This window comes from Myripristis murdjan, chromosome 13, assembly GCF_902150065.1.
Source record: "Myripristis murdjan chromosome 13, fMyrMur1.1, whole genome shotgun sequence".
NCBI lineage: Eukaryota > Metazoa > Chordata > Actinopteri > Holocentriformes > Holocentridae > Myripristis > Myripristis murdjan.
The window spans coordinates 10,173,563-10,190,576 of NC_043992.1; the positions used below are offsets into that span (position 1 = coordinate 10,173,563).

At 42.5% G+C, this 17,014-nt stretch overlaps 1 protein-coding gene across 2 annotated transcripts in view; it reads left to right on the forward strand.

Annotated features, from left to right (window-relative positions):
- The window catches only part of bcas3 (BCAS3 microtubule associated cell migration factor), a 356,333-nt gene that overhangs the window by 54,764 nt on the left and 284,555 nt on the right, over positions 1 to 17,014 (forward strand). For both annotated transcript variants that reach the window (XM_030066285.1, XM_030066286.1), the window contains exon 13: positions 2,892 to 2,985. In XM_030066285.1, the coding sequence (XP_029922145.1) occupies positions 2,892 to 2,985 (94 nt within the window). The remainder of the gene's footprint in view (positions 1 to 2,891; positions 2,986 to 17,014) is intronic.

Here is a 17,014-nt window from a genome sequence, read left to right on the forward strand (position 1 = left end):
GCTAGCTTTTCTCTTAGCGAATGTGAGCGGGCCTTGCAGTGCTTTTCAAATCTGGGCACTTACCGTCTGCCCTGCTGGCATGCTGTTCTCTGGTTTGAGGTAGTCGATGAGCTGACAGAAGCCCTCGCCTTCAACAACACTTATTGGCAGCATGCTTAGCTTGGTCACTTCCTCAGAACAGTGCGAGTCACGTCTCCTTACTGGTCCCAGTAAAAATGAGGCGAGGGTTGTTTGTTGTGTCCTTTGCATTGGGCTAATGGACCGGGTGCTTGTTTTTTAATGCGCTGCAACATGTTGCTGTTGCTGCTGCTGCATTTTAGCACTGTACACAGTTTACAACAAGCGTTGTTCTTTTCTCTCCTAAAATGATCCCAAATTGAGCTTCTTGTTCTCTACATTTCTTGGCAGAAAGCTGTAAATGTTCCACATACTAATGTAGCCTAAGTAATGTCATTAGACCTTGCTCATTTGCTTAAACCACACAAATTCACTTTATTTAACATTTTTACACATTCACCCTATATATAAATTAAAACAAAATATTTTATAAAAATGCTAATTAGCCACTTAACCAACTTGAATATCTGGTTTATTTAAAATGACTGGTTGACCAGCTAACCAGATATCTGCACATCCCTTAATTGGACAAAATTATCCCTGAACCCATTCGGTGCAGATTCTTGCAAATTGGTTACTGCCATACTGAATGGCATTAAAAAATGTCTTAAAAAGCCTTAAATCTAACTTGCCATAGATATGAAACACTGGGTAAACTATCATCAGCAATCATAATACACACACACACACACACACACACACACACACACACACACACACATATATATATATATATATATATATATATATATATATATAAATATATACACATTAGTAAGAGACCCTGTCTTCAATTTCAGTCTATTTGATGCTGTCTAATTAAATTACATGAAACAGATTTATATGTCAGTCTAAATAATTGTAAGCTCCTTATACTGTATATAGGTAGACCAGTTACAACCATATGGGTCTGACCCTAGTTGTAATGTTATGGTTTGAACCGTGCCAGTTGCCTTCAACAGGATCCACCCAAACCATGTGTGCATTTAAATGAAAAGATGCTAAAAGCCCACCCACCCCTCCTTAATCCTCCTCACCCACTCCAAACCATGATTAATTACACAGGAGTTGCTGTCACATTTTTAATGAGGCGTGTTAGCATACATAGTACTCTGTGTCAGGGATGTAGTCACCTCACACACACGCACTCACACACTCCCTTCTCTCCTCCACTGTAGCTGCACTGTAGCCAGTGTGTTGTCCCATAAAGTGGGCCTAAAGCCTTCAGAAGCAGGCCTGCACTCTGTCACTAGCCGACACACTGTAACCCTACACTGGCCATAAACACTGACTGGGCCAGGAAGGGAGGGAGGACGAGGGATTGAGGGAGAAGCTAGGGAGACAAGGAGAAATGGAGGGTGAAAGGAGGAGAGGGAGGGTTAGGGAAAGTGATAGAGAGAGGGAAGATGTGGGGGGCGAGTTGTAGAGATTGGGTGGAAAAAGCAGGGATACGATAAAGGTGAATTTTTATTTCAGCGTGGCAGTCTGTGATATTGCTATTTCTGACAGTCTTTGAATATCCTTATTTGGAACAGCGGGCCCATAACACACACACACACACACACACACACACACACACACTCACACACACGCTCACTCTCTCCTGTGTAATAAGCTCAGCTCTCCAAAGGACACTCTTGTTTCAAAGGGCTCCAGCAGGATTCCCTCACAGAACAACATTGTCTGCCTGCGCCTTAATAAAAGGGATCTGCTTCATGTCACCAGCCTCTTTCTTTCTTTCTTTCTTTCTGTTCTGTTCTTCTGTTTTTTTCTTTCCTCCTTTTTCCCCCTGCTTTTTCTCCCCCTCCCAGCCTAGTTTTTGGAGGCTGTTTCGTGTTTGGACTAGCTCCTATTAAAAATGCTCAGCCAGCCTCCTCCAACATCCTTAATGCAACACTGGGGCCAGATTTATCACTGTGTGTATGTTCTCACACACACACACACACACACACACACACACACACACACACACAAAGTGGCCTCATGTCTGGGCTTATTTCTAATCTCTGTTCATGACTAGAGCAGTTTACTGCCAGCCACTGGTCTCAGCTCAGCCTTTTGTCAGACTTGTCCTGCACTTCCCAGCGGACAGCATCTGGTTGTGTGACTTTTAATCTCTGGTAGGCTGGTTCCACATGGAGCTAGATTTCATGCTGGTTACTGCCTGTTTACAGAAAAACACTCTTGTCTTGGGCTGGAGCCACTGCCAGTGTAAATTAGCCCATTTTCTTTTCTCTGTTATTGGACTTGACTTCATCCACACTGGTCTCAGAAAAGCCTCTCCCTCAAGAGTAATGTGTTTTCATGTCTATGACTAACATTAATGAAATATAGCTTGGGTTTTGATGATTCAGTCTAATTTCTCCATTGAGAAAAAACAGAGTATGTTGGAACCTAGTGTACATTTTTCATTTTGCTTTGGGTTCCTGCCTATCAGGTAATTATTTTCTATCCACAAGAGGGCAATGCCACATTCAGAAAGGGAATCTTCCAGCTGTTGCACACAGGGTCCAGTCAACGAAAACAGCTCGGTGGTCATGATATCACAGGGTGATGCTTAAGTCAGACACAAAATGTGAAGAGAAATCCTTGAGCAGCGGAAAGTCCCGCTCTTGTGTTTAATGTTCTCATTGTTGTAAAATGACTAAGGCTGTGTGTGTGTGTGTGTGTGTGTGTGTGTGTGTGTGTGTGTGTGTGTGTGTGTGTGTGTGTGTGTGTGTGTGTGTGTGTGTGTGTGTGTGTGTGTGTGTGTGTGTGTGTGTGTGTTACTCCAGGTCTTGGTGAGTGAGGACTCGGACGGAGAGGGAGTGGTGGCTCACTTCCCAGCTCATGACAAACCCATATCCTGCATGCAATTCAACCCCAGTGGTAAGACACACATTCACACACACACACACATACAGATGTATTTATTTTGGAGGTAGCAGACAACAACCAGAAGATTGCAGAGGGGAATTCAAGTGTGAGTTTGGCTGACTTTGGCACAGCAACAGGGGAGGATTTGAACTAAAGGCGTGGATGACCTCTTCCGTTCTCGTGTACATCGGGTTGTGTGTTTGGTTTTCGTTTGGCCATCCTGTCCCCCAGGCTGGGGTGGACCAGCGCCTTCGTCCAGGACGATAAGTGAATCTGTTTGCTCATATTGCGAGAATCAACGGATGTTACTCTCATAAAGTAGAACGTGTCGACCCGTCACTCTGTTTCCGCTACAGGTGAACATAACCCCCAGGCACTATTCCAACTCTCAGTTCATATATATCTTTCTTTCTCATTCTCTCATATCTGTGGTACTTGCATACTCACCTCATACGTCTAACTGTGAGCAGCCTCTGCTTTGCAGGGTTTTGGAGGTTTTCTGCTTCCACTCATCTCCACTCAAGTGTCTGGGAGCGAAGGGTCGAGGCCCGTCATTCATTAGACACGCCATCGCCCGAGTCACAACAAAGCCCCCTCGACGACTTAAAAAAATCCCCCAGCAAATCATCTCATTTCTACACCTTGTGCTTTTGTGTGTGAGAAGGAGTCACCACGGACAAATCCTAAATTCACTCTTCACCATGTTATTTTCCTCTGGCATCTCTTTTCCTACATTTTTTTTTGGCAATTCTGAACTTTTTACTCCGGAAATAAAGGCACAGTGGATTCTTTGTGAATGTGGACAGGGTCACTCCTCTATCTGTGTTTACGCTAAGATGTGTTAGCTTGTGTTTCTCCCTTGTATTTCTGTGGCGAGGCCTACATGTATGCAGTTAATAAAGAAGCTGCTGAGAGATGGCTCTCACCCCGTGACCTCCCTGTCCAAGGAATCTTTCACATACCTGGACTTATGACTAAACTCTGCACCTCTGTCTGAGTGGGAGCAGGACTGTATTGCAGACATAGACAGACCAGATAAATAGCTTTATAATTCCCTGCCTCTACTTTCAAGGGAAAAAAAGAAGCTCATGAAACAGCCCAAATCAATGCCCATAAGTGCCGCAATATCCCACTTAAATGGAAGCTAACTACATTTCTCATTTTTATGTAAATGGAAATACAATTACTAGTGAAAGTTATAACCAGAAACAATTGTTATTATTATTTTTTCTACAAAATAAAAGCTCTTTTTTTATTTCTTTATTATATTATTATTATTATCATTTTTTTTTAACCAAAAGTAGAACCTAATGTCACTTGTCATCCATGCAAAAATAATATTCCAAAGCAGTGCCTCTTGAATAATTTAATGTACAGTAGTGCTAGAATTATTTAAAGGTGTGGCAAACAGATGATGATATTATGTTTAGTATTACCTGCACTGTTCACACCCACAAGAGTAATGGCAGCTCTAGAGGGTGCTGTTGTTTCACCCCAATCTTTCATGGGTTACTTATTTACACTGAGACAGAGAGAAAGAAAGAGAAAGAGACAGAAAGAGAGAGAATGTTCTTAGAGCTGGAAGATGAGTGTGTGTGTAAGTGAGAGAGTTTGAAAGTTTGGTTTCCAGCGCTCCGGTCAGCCACACCGCCACAGTAAACCATGTCCACCTTTCATCTTTGCGACCTCAGGCAGAAAACCACCACTGTACGTAGTAGATCTCCACCTGGCCATGGTGACCTATCTCTCCAGGAGTTTCCATTAAGTTTGGATCTCCACCCTAGGCAAACCTGTTCTCCAGAGATGCATGATAAATACTTTTGAGGATTGTGCAAAGATTGTTGTTGAGCGTTCTCCATCTCTGTGACACACAGAGTGAAAAAAACAACAAAATATCTTGATGCCCCAAGATGAACTGAGAACTTGAACACACATTTCACAAGAGCTTTATCCTTTTGTTGCCTCTCTGATGCTCATAGAAGATGTAATTGCCATTCTAACCAAGTGTTCAGGATCAACTTGAGAGTAAATAGAAAGCAGTTAATCTCAATGTTATTTTTAAAGGCCTGGGAAATTGTTCACTACTACACAACTGTCTGTGGGTGTTTTGGTTATTGTTTTAAACCAAAGTACAAATATCCTCAAAAATATAGCAGCAGTTATGTCGTCTAGGCATTGAGGACAGTGACAAGGTTATAGCATTTTCATGCAGACTGTCATGTTTGTCAGCATGTAACATCCTGGCATCCTTGTATTTTTGGAATTTATTTGATAACTTCTTATCCATGTGGCCCAGTGATGCTAAATGATTTCATGATTAATGCATGCATTAATGATTAATGATGCATAACGTTTTGTCAAAACGGGATGGCCAGCCTATCACTTTCATTCCTCAGGTTCAGTTTTCAATCAGTAGCAAAAAGTCAAGATGGCTGACAGTATTGGTCTGTGAGGCAAAATTGTCCATGTCAACATGCAGCTCAGTGTGCAAGGTGCATCCCCTGAAAAGATTTTGGATCAATACATCATATGGCCTGAGATATGAAATTTTATATTTGGAGTTTTAGGATTGGCTGTAGTACCCTCAGTTATATTTTGATGTGGATGTTTTCTACTGTAGTTTCATTGGCCGGTGGTGACCATGTGGCTGGATTTTCAATTTCTTGTTGACCTCTTACATCATATGATACCATTCCAGAGTCTGTAAGTCAATAATTGGTGAAGTTGTAATCATTGGAAAATCAAAAGTGTGACCAGATGGTGGCGATAGAGGGGGGGTGTATGGACACAAAATTTGCTGCTTGTGTGATGATCTGGTATTGCAGCCCAGTACTCAGACTCATTCAGTAGACCTCAAGAAGATCTGGTAGATAAGGCATTTAGAAGGAAGAAACATGTACACACTGAACTAACAACTAAAGCTAAAAAAAAAAAAAAAAAAATGCTAAAAAGCATTGGTACACCCTGTAGATGTTGCAGTTGATTGGTAGACTCATTCATTTATTTTGGAAATAATGAGTTCATGGTCAAGGATTACGGCAGTTCACAAATGCAGATTCTGAAGCAGCTGAAATGATCGCTAAAAGCTCTATCTGAGAGAATAGGACACTAAGTGGGGTCTATAACATAAAAAAACAACTCAACTAAACTCTGAGTTAGTAGTTTCAAGCCAGTGGTCAACTAAACCTAAAATGGTATCCATCAAAGTTCGTTCCACATTGCCATAACTACAAGGGAAACTTCTTAAATTTAGACACACTGAATGGTAGATGGCAGCAGTGCGTCTACGCTGCAGAAAGTAGTCCATAGTAGTAGTCCATTTACACTATGTGGCGTTAAATACCCTTGGGGATGTGCCGGTGTGTACATAGCAAAGAGGAGAAACTTGTTGACAGCGACACACCACTAGCTGCTATCACACTAAAAACAAAATATCCCGTGGTAAACCCTGAAATGGACTGTGACCATGTCATAATTTCCTTGCTTTGAATCGGTCTTCATTGAAATGCTTTCACACCACAACTGGTCTAGACCACAGTTCCGTTACAGGCGGACTGAAAGCCCCAATTTTTAGCAAACCTTTTTGAAAAGTTTGTGCACACCACTCCAATTGAAGGATTCACACCTGCCAATATAGTGCAAACTTTGCAGAAAGGTCAGAATGTCCAGACCAAACACTGTAGGCTTCAAAGCAACCTCAAATAGTTCTGATAAGTGCTAAGAACAGGTGTGATGAGATAGGTGCCTCCGAGATGCAGGAACTTCCTTCAGAGCGTTCTGGAGCTGTTGTCGATCTATTTGAACAAAACATCTATGATGTGAGGTGTCCATTTCATACCTGTTTTCACACACCTTTTTCCTGTAACATCGAAATTACATTTGTATTTGTGCTCTTAACATGGTGAGAGGTGGTAAACAACACTAAGTAAATAAGGAGTCAAATCTAAAGGGCTATTAAAGGGCTATTAAGAGCTATTAAATATTTGAATTGCAACCCAAAATAGCGCCACAACATATAGCCACAAAATACAAAGATCTACCCCTTTTCTTTTTAGAAGTAAGAGTATGTAATAAGGATGAATCTTGATCGAAGTTTAGCATTCCTCACTTTGGGTGCTGTGTTTGTTGGACTCATCATAAAGCTGCATGATTAAAAAAACATCAAACTCCCCCACACTGTCGTGTGAAAGCTGCCTGCAGAATGAAAGGCCTCTTGATTTTGATTAGGGCCCAAATCCTGAGTGACAGATGCTCTGGTTGAGCCCTAAATGAACTGTTTCCAAGGAGCTAGAGGAAGAACCAAACTGCTTTCATAGCCTAACTGAGCCTCCCTCCACAGTGGTCAAGCTCAGCAACCAAGAAAAAGAAAGATAGACCCAGCTGGAAACAATGGTATGACTCGACAGTGCCTGGAAAGCCCAGAAGTCTTTGGCTGGGTAGAGTTATGTAAGAAACCCCAGTGGCCTGTGTGTGTTGGAGGCTCTACAGAGGACGGACCAGCGGCCGCCAGTTCTTGGTGTGGCGGCTGGCGCTTTGTGGTGTTTCGGTGCATCTATGGATCTATTCCTAGTGGTGTAATTAGAGGGACGCAGTTGAAGTGCAGTGGCAAAGCGCTCTCTTTAACAGCTGCAATGTGTGTGTGCTTGTTTTCTTTCACGTCTCGTCCCCTTCACTCGTCCTTAACGATCCTTGACTTGATTATTAGGTACGATGCCAAGGTCAAAATACACTCATGTTTTGATGGCAGAGATTGTCCAACGACGTGTGTGCCTTTCTTTTACTGTGACATGCGCTAGATGGAGTGATTGATCCAATAACCATACAAGGCTCCACCATCAACATTTTTTTTTTACTCTCATCTTTCTCTAAAGTCTTGCTTAGACAATGATAAAAATCATGTATGTTGCTTCTTTACAGCACATACAAAAATGTTGTTTACTCCTGAAAACTTACATAAGACAGCTCCTCTAACATACAGAACCTAGTCAGGTATTTTCAAGATAATTTGTAGCTTGTACTTTCATCCTATTCCAGGAAAATGCATTGTCATTATGATTTGATTCTGCGAGGAACCTGTTTTCACAGTAATTAACCTCATTCAGCTGAACAAAACACAGTAGAATATAAAGAAAGCAAAACTTCATTTTTTGTGAAACTTGTAAAATGGAAGGTTTCAGTGTGGAAGTTTGAATTACATTCAGAACCAGGAGCGATGCCAGATAAACCCAGACTGAATCGCTCACCACACAGCACTGTCCCATAACCATAGCCCTTGTTTAGTAACAGGCCAGCCTAATGAATAGCCTGGCCCGTTGAACCTGACCATCTAGGCAGCTGTGCCGTGAACAGCTCTTCATGGTGTAATAACTCTGTCCCTCTGTCTCACTGATGTGTGAAAGAAACCAGGCCTTCGACGAAAACCCCGAACCCACACACACATGTTGAACACGAGGGAAATTCCCGCACACAACTAGCTTCACTCATCCCATAGCCGCACATTTAGCATGGATTGAGTTGTGTCTTCACACCAAGATAGTAATTAGCACTCACAGCTGTGCTATGATGTGATTTACAGCAGCTACTCTGCAAAGCACTCTGTTGTTTTGGTTGGCTTTTGCACTATTTTGATTTGACTACAAGATGGTCCTTTTTTATGTTTCTGAGCGTTATTTAGACATTATTATTATGACTTGCTGATATTAAATCTACAGTCTAAGTATAAGTCATGTGTATAACAGTTTTAGTTGGCATTCCATTGTTTTGTCATTGCGATCTGAATTTTTTGTGCCTCTTGAAGTGCATTGTGACAGAGTGATGCAAATTCCCTCTGAAACCTGGCGTAAGGTCCATGAACTATAATTGGTAATGCTATATTTCCACGCTTCGCCAACAAGCTCTGTCATAATCTTTAAGAAGTAAGGAAAACGCTCTTTCTAACGAGTTGTCTTTTACTTTCTGGATTGCGATCTGTGTGCTTTATGATGTTTTCAATTAGAGGAGTTGATTGAAAACAGCATATTTCAATAAAATTTCTGTTATTCTGCTTGTTTGAAGCAAAATCTTGTGTGCTATCTCTCACAACAGTTGTGACTGCTTTAAACAGAGCAAGGGTTTAAGGGTTATGGCTGTAATTATTCCCTTCAGAGTTTGCATGAAACCATTTAACTGAAATTATCTACCTGTTTGTATCTTCCAATGTTGCTCACATAACAAAAATCAGCAGTAGACATGTCACTTGGCTGCTGACTGCCTCAGTGTGAATAATCAACATACAATAAGAGCCCCTGGTTTGTTTACAGAGCACACTGCTTCCATCAGGCCAAGCTCTTCCATTGTTTGTCAAAGGGGCTGTCAAAGCTGGCAGTGGTTGCTTGGCTATTTTTGCAGTGTTTTCATGCAAGGTGGTAAGCTGGCCTGGCCACCCTAGCCTCTTGGGAAGTTAAGAGAAAGCAAGAAAAAGGAGGGCCTCTCATTCCATGCCTGTAAAAACCACACTGGGATCAGAAGAGGATTGAGGGATGTGGGGAGCTAGTAGACAGCAGGATGACATGGGTATGTAGGAGAGAGGGATGGGTTGAGAATAGAGGAAGGAATAGGAGGAAGTGGTGGGAGATTGATGTACAAAGCAATACAAAGGGTGAAGAAGAGAAAGTCAATGTCAAGAAGAAGTGAGAATGTCTGCACTCTCTGTTTTTTTCCATTACTAGTAGTTTGGCCTTTTATTTGAAATAAGTTATCTGTTAATCAGTGTTGGGCTGCTTGTCTATGGAAAGTGCCAAACCGGAATTCATCATAATGTTTTGGTTGGATATTACACAAGTATGTAAGAATATATCTGAATGAATGTTAATATTTTTCTTTGTTGTTGTTGCCATTGTTGTCTTATTATTACTGTTAATATCACTCTGGGTTCCAAAGAGAGTTTTAGTGACCCATGATGCTCTCATTGTGTTGTAGGGAGATTTCCCACCCTGTCTGATATATTTTTTTTCCTTTTAATTTTTTTGGGATGGAAATGCCAGTTTTAATGATATTGAGTAGTCCAGATCAGGCAATAGACAAAGGTAAAATAAAATTCAGTCTTTACTTGCAGAAAGCTCAATCCAGTAACCAGAAAACCGTGGAAAGCCAGTAGGGAAAGATCTTTAAAGCAACAGGCCGTCAAAAACACAGGTCCTGCAAGCAAAAGGGCAAGAAACAAAAACTGAAAAAAGTCATACTTGAGACAGGTAAGAGGCATAAAGAATGGGTGGGAAATAAACAAATGAGTGCTGAGATGATCCGGCAGATGACTAGTGGAAATGGACTAGTGTATACAGGTGAGAAGGTGAGGAGGCTAGCAAGCAGATGAGCCTTGAGGATGACAGATACTGAGTGCTGGTACAAAATATCAGCTATAGCAGACAGTAATAATAATATAAAGACAATGCACTACCAGTTTTGAATAGGAAGATCAGAAATGCTAATGATGTCAGCTCTGTAATGTGATGTGCTATCAGTGAGAGACCACCAGTGAATCTTTCAGGTTAACACGACTGCAGAATTATAATCATTAATACAGCTGCAATAATTTCTTACTCCTACATATAACCATCACCTCCCTCTTGTGGCTGGCTTACACTCTCGCTTGTGAGCAAATGATTCAGCAAGCGAGTGACGCTGACCTTATCCTAGCCACACGCGTGAGAGTTCGAAACTTGATTTTAGAGATTAGGGTTAGCATCTAGACAGGACTGAGAATATTTGCGACTTCTTTCCACAAGTATTGGTGTTCACATACCTATATCGGTCAAACAATAATAGAGCTGTAGCTTAAGGAAAAAATTGGTAATTATTCTCCTGGAAAAAAAGGGCTATTTTTCCCCAGTGATAAGTGGTTATATGGCTAGGGCTTAAGGAGGGTTTTTGAATCAGCCAGTGACCATGACTCAAGGCCTCTGGAAAGCTTGGTTTGATGCCCATGCCCGAGTCCCACTGAGTCTTTCCTCACCAACACACCAGACACCTCAGCAGTGTGGAGTCATCCACACACCCACACATAGCCCATGTGTGACTTTTTATGGTGTGTGTGTCGGTGGGTGGTTTTGTAGGGAAGAGGTGAGTCGGTAAGCTTTGTGCTCGCTGGAATTCATCTCTCGGGTTTTTCGTGATTGTGTCAGTTTTTTTGTGGATGCAATAACCTGCTGTGTAACAAAGCGGATACACACTATCCCTGTCCACTGAACAGTCCTCCTCACCCCAACACACACACACACACACACACACACACACACGATGCACCCCCCTCCCCCCTCATTCCAAATCAGCGGCACCATCAGAGCACTGTGAAATCTTATCTGTGACCAGCGGCTGTGAATGTTTAAAGGGATTCATTAGTTAACAGAACACTCTCAGAAATAAAAAAAAAGAGACCATGTAAATGCAAGGAGATTACCTCTTGAGCCCCACTGTCTGCCTGTTTGTTCAGAAAGGGGATTAAATACTGATCACAGTCCTGAATTCTTTATCAGGAGATTGTGGACAGGAGCAATTTGTTTTGGGGCTTTTTAAACACGGCATCAAAAGAGGCCTGGTGTTGAAGCTCTCTTTAAGCTGCTGTGAGAACTTGTTTATCCCATGTTGGAAAGGCACGGAAAGACAGCGGTGTAAATGTATTAGGATGCACTAAGAATTTGGTGTGGTGATGGATTTAGGTTCTGGCTTTTGACAGGCAGTCTCTTGTGGGTGAATTAAAAAGGAAGAGTTCCTTATTGTTTTCTTCATATTTTCGTGCAGTATATTACCCTAACAAGTTTAGTACCCATCCGATGGCTTCCCACCCAACGGCAGATCTAAAGTCCCTCTCTAAAACAATTCCAGCAGGAAGTGTGCAAATATGTAAATGTTCCATAAAAAGGAGTTTAGGGAGTGTGTTTTCCACTTTAAGTGATGAAAGAACAAGCCTGGAGCTCTGCCTTGAGAACAGTCACGCTTTGTGAACTTGACCGCCACGGTCCCTGCCCCTTGTAAGTGTGTCGGCACAACTTTAAAGCGAGGCAAGTTTCACCCTGTTAAGAGAGCCGGCGTTCCAACATATTAATATCAAACTAATGGCAAGCCTCTCAGCTAGGTTAGCCACACACACCTTTTTCATATCTATTAATATCTGAGTGCTCACAGGTGGTCCGCCCATGAAGCGCATAGAAAAACACAACTTTCGGTTTCAGTCCGTTGTACATCAAATGAACTGTAAGCGCCTTTTTCCTCTCTCCCACTTTCTTGTTTTCTCTTTTTCTGGCTCCTCTGTCTCCCTCTCTCTCTATCCGTGTGTCTGCCTTATCTCCCTCCCCCCGTACCTCCTCCTTTCCTCTACAGGATGAATTGTGGATGTGGTTGAGGGAGTTAAGAGAGCCTTGAGAAACCCATGCAACCCAGAGCGGTTGCAGGGTAGCGCCAACTTGCCATACTCCAGGCGCCGTGCCTGCCATGCCACCTAGGGTTCGACCGATATGGGTTTTTCAGGGCTGGCAATAGCTAATATTTTGTGCCAGTATTCAGTATCTTTAAATTTTACCATTTTCATGCCAACAAATATGGCATTCACTCTAGAATTGTATCACTTTCAGGGTAGACAAGCTTCTGAAACCACTCTGGACTTTTCAACTATGTGTTCCTCTACCAAATGCTGTAATGTTCAATGTTAATGTTCAATTGGTATGGGGTGTTGGTGGCTCCAACTTATAGTTTTCAGGTTCCCCACACATCCTGGAAAACCTGGAAATTTTTAGACTCTTTTTCCAGTCATGGAAAACACCTAGAAAATTTAAAAATGATTAAAATGTCCTTTAAATACTGGTAATATCAGCTGAGATTATATATTCAAATGTTTTCCTCAGCTCACGTTGCGCATTTTTCGCTGCTGCACCACTCTTACCCAGCTATCGTGTGGTGGTGTATAGCAGTCACGTCAAAAACACTTGACACTGATCCTTTGATCAACATGGCATGCTCAGCACATTTGCACATTGTTAACATGTGGTTAATGTGTTTATTTCTATATGTAAATGTACAATGCACAAATATGTTGTTGACAATGTGTAATATGAGACATCAATTTCACACAATTTTGAGCTAAGATGATCTTCTGTGAGCAACAACAAACATGTGCATCAGTCTTTGAATATGTCCTTAAAAAACCTGGAAAATTATTTCTTTAAAATAGTGTGAGTTTCGGACTGGTCGCATTTGTACCAATACACTGTATCTTTAAATTTGTTCCACATCAGAAACATTTCAAGTTAATGGCACTACAGTTACGACAGTTTTACAGTAAATATGTTCTCAAACAACAATCATAGCCATTGTACCTGAGGTGGATGACTATTACGTTCCAAAATGGGATTTGATTTTTACACTGATGTCAGCAAACTGACAGATCAGTTGAACCCTGATGTGTACCCCTCTGAAAATCAGAGACAAAACTCTCGCAGTAGATTGTGTACTCATTATCAAAGCTGTTCAAAAAATGAGAGCCTACATCCGTCTGTCCATGTATTTGTCCCACCATCAGCATGTTTCAGAGTCCGAAGGCCAAATCCTTGGTAGTGGCAAATCCCTCACACAGTTCTTCATTGAAATTGACAGGCTAAGCTTCAGGTGTTTTCACTTTTCGCCTGTAAAAGATTAACAATTTCTTGACCACAATGTGACCCTGTGTGTGTGACCCTGTGTGTGTGTCCTTGCGGATAATGAGTGGATGGTTTGTGGATACTGAGAGAGTGCATAGGTAGATGGAGGGAGAATTCATGGATGGATGGTGGATAGATGCAGGATGGATGGTTTGCCTGAGGACCTGGTAATCTAAGCTTTCATTTTAGGCGGAGGCCCTTTATGCTTTACCCCTGAGTGTGTGTTTTCCACCAGCTTTCATAAACACCTCAACAAGTTCACCACGGCCCCGGCCAACAGGGAGCACCACTCGCACACGCACACTTGCAAACTCAAATGTTTGCTAAACAGGCTCACTTACAGTACCCATATTTCTCAGACACACATCAGCACTAACACAGCAGTAACTTTTGTATACACATTACAATATGCTGAGACACAGTGTTGTGTATGGCCAGTATATGTACACGGACATCTGCAAGTACACACACATACTCCCAACCCTGTCCTTTCCCCAAAATTGCCAACCCTCAAGACAAAGCCTCGTCTTACGATGGATACTCTTTCATTTGTGTGTTGGGCTCATTTGCTCTGAAGTTTATGCGTCCTGGTAACAGTAAAGCTATCTGAATCCCCAGAGTCCTCCTCCTTGTGAGCTTTATGCCTTCCACATGGTTATAATTTGAGATTTTCCCGATTTTCAAAGCTTTTTTGGAGCCTAGTGTTGTTAATTAGAAAGTGGACTAGTTTTGTTGTGGCCTTTTGCGTTGCCAAGTAAGGAAATCGCTGCCCTCCTTGTTGCTCTCTCTCTCTCTTCTTTTCTTTCTTTACTTTTTCTCTCTCCCACTCCCTCTCCTCATCTGCCTTTGTCAAGAAAAAAGCTACCCCAACCACTTTGTAAATGAAACATCCTTCCACTATTAATGGGATTGAGCAGATGTTTTCTGTTTGGATGGTCAGGGATGGGACAGTGAAGCCCGCAGCAAAACAAAACAAAAAGATTTTTGGGAGCAAAAAGGAAGGAAAAAAAACAAGAAAGCAACAGCCGATATTTATGGAAATGATTATATCACTTGCCTCATGTCCCATACGGACGCATGTCTCGCACACATGGCAAATTAGAGGTCATCGCTTCCAGTTAAGCGTATGTCTATGTGTGTGTGCCAGCACTTTTGGTACTAAAACGTCGTAAATAACACTGTATTTCCTGGGACGAGGTGTTATAAATAGGACGTGTCAAACCCTGCTCCGGCCAGCCTCTGGTTTCCCCGAAACCATCTCTTTTCACCCGCCGAGTGGCTCAGCTACTTTTTAATTTGGCCTTCCCGCGGGCTAACCAACTGACGCCTCTCGGCGAGGGCCTCTGTATTTCAACAAGGCCACAAAAGCCCCAGTCCTCGGGCGCTCGCGCTCACAAAGCTCTCCAGCCCTTCAGAGCTGTTTTCTTTTTTGGAGCGTAGACTCTACCATCAGCAGAAGAGAAATGCTGTCCCTGGCCAGAATGCTGTGGCCAAGCCTCATCTGTCAAAAAACCCAAGGGCCAGACTCTCCAGCCGCTCGGTGGGCGGGATGGACCAAAACAGGGAGAGGAGGAAGAAAGAAAGCAAAGAGGGTGGGGGAGAGCGAGAAAGAGAGAGGAGGGAGAGAGATTTGGAGAGAGAGAGGAAGCTCCCAGATAAACAGACCGCAGCGCCTCAACTCCTAATCACCCCGCGCTTCCGTTTCCAGACTCTATAATTAGAAGGGCCCAGTCTCTTTTTTCTCTGTATTCCCAGTTGACGCAAATGCTTCTTGTGGCTTGGCACCTCGTTTGGGGCGTGGGTTTTCAAGAGTTTACGGGCCCTGGGCCTGAGCTTTCTGGCTTTCTGGTCGCTCTGATACAGCATGAATAGCTAACCGCTGTCTTAATGCACGCTTCACTCAGCTGCTCCCTCCTTTCCTCCGATTTCCAATAATCTGCATGACCCCGCCGCTCATCCCCTCCATACCTCGTTCATCCCACCTCCTCATCATCTTTGTGAATAACTGGCATTCAGTGTTATTTAAAAAAAAAAAAGACAACTTTTGCAAGTCTGAAGATTCTGCATGTAACACTGTGTGCTTTTTTTTCCAGAGTGGGAGTGTTTTCCATCTCCCTTGCACGTGTTGCTGAATCCTTTTAATCTCGTGCCATTCCAGCCTCCTCTTTTCACATTTGACATGCCACCCAATAAAGCCCGGCCACTAATTAAAACCTACTGCAGCCTCCACATAAAAGATTCCACGGGGAAAAACTCAGAGGAAAATTACTAATTACTTTAATATCATTTACGGCTGGGAGTCGTCAAAAGGCAGCGGTTTTCAAAATTTTTCAAATCTTACACCCTCGATCAGTGATGCGTTTCCAACATAGTGACTTCCCGCTTGATCTCGGGATTTGTTTGTAACATCTCAAAGGCTTCTGGGGTCTGTTTTTTTGGGTTGCGCTCGAAAAGCACTGCGCCGTTTTTCCTAGCCGAGCCAGTTTAGATCTGGGTTTGTTCTGGTGTGGTTTGTTGAGCGTGTTGTTTATGGTAAGGGCCTATACTTTTTGGAGTTTGACGAGCTTCAAATAAAATGGGACCAAATGAATGGGCCTGTCAGTAGAGGTTACACTTGTGCGAATTTGCACGTGTGCACATACCCGTAAACATTCAAGTACTGTATTCATGTATACGTACAGATTGTCTCTTTTATGGACAGAGTACTATACACAACAGACCTGTAATCATTGCTGACCCTCCAGGAAGTGGACGGTCTGGGCTGATGTTTTGACCAGAGAGCAAATTATGATGTAAAGGAAAAGGCCGCATTTTACAACGGCGACAAACGATAGCTTGCCTTGTTTAACGGGCTTGTTTGTTTGTTTTAAAGACACAGTGACATTGATATGTGTCGGCTTCCCTGATCCTTGCTTTTTAGTGTTTGCTGCATTCTTGTGTGCTGTTGGGAGTGAAGTATTGGGCGTTTTGGTTGTTTAGGGCATGAGTTTGTAAAGTTCACCCACGTACCAGTGGTCTCATCTGGACACCCTTGCGCAATTCTGGACATCCTTTGCCAAATCTGGCACGCACACTCTGGTTTGAAATTTGTCTTTTAGATCCTCAAATATGCATGATTTCACTTTTCCTTTTGATAGGAAATCCTTAGAAAGGCTGCAGAGGAACCCACACCGGGGATGCCCCAGTGGCTTACCATGTAGAGCGTGTACCATGTAATACTAAGGCTAAGCCGCAGTTGCCTGGGTTCTAATCCGGCCCAGACCCCTTCTTTTGTTAAAAAAAAAAAAAAAAAAAAAAAACATAAGAAAAACCCATATCAAAGAGTGTTTGTCTAGAATTGTCCCTGGTTGTGCAGGAGTGACCACTGGTACGTT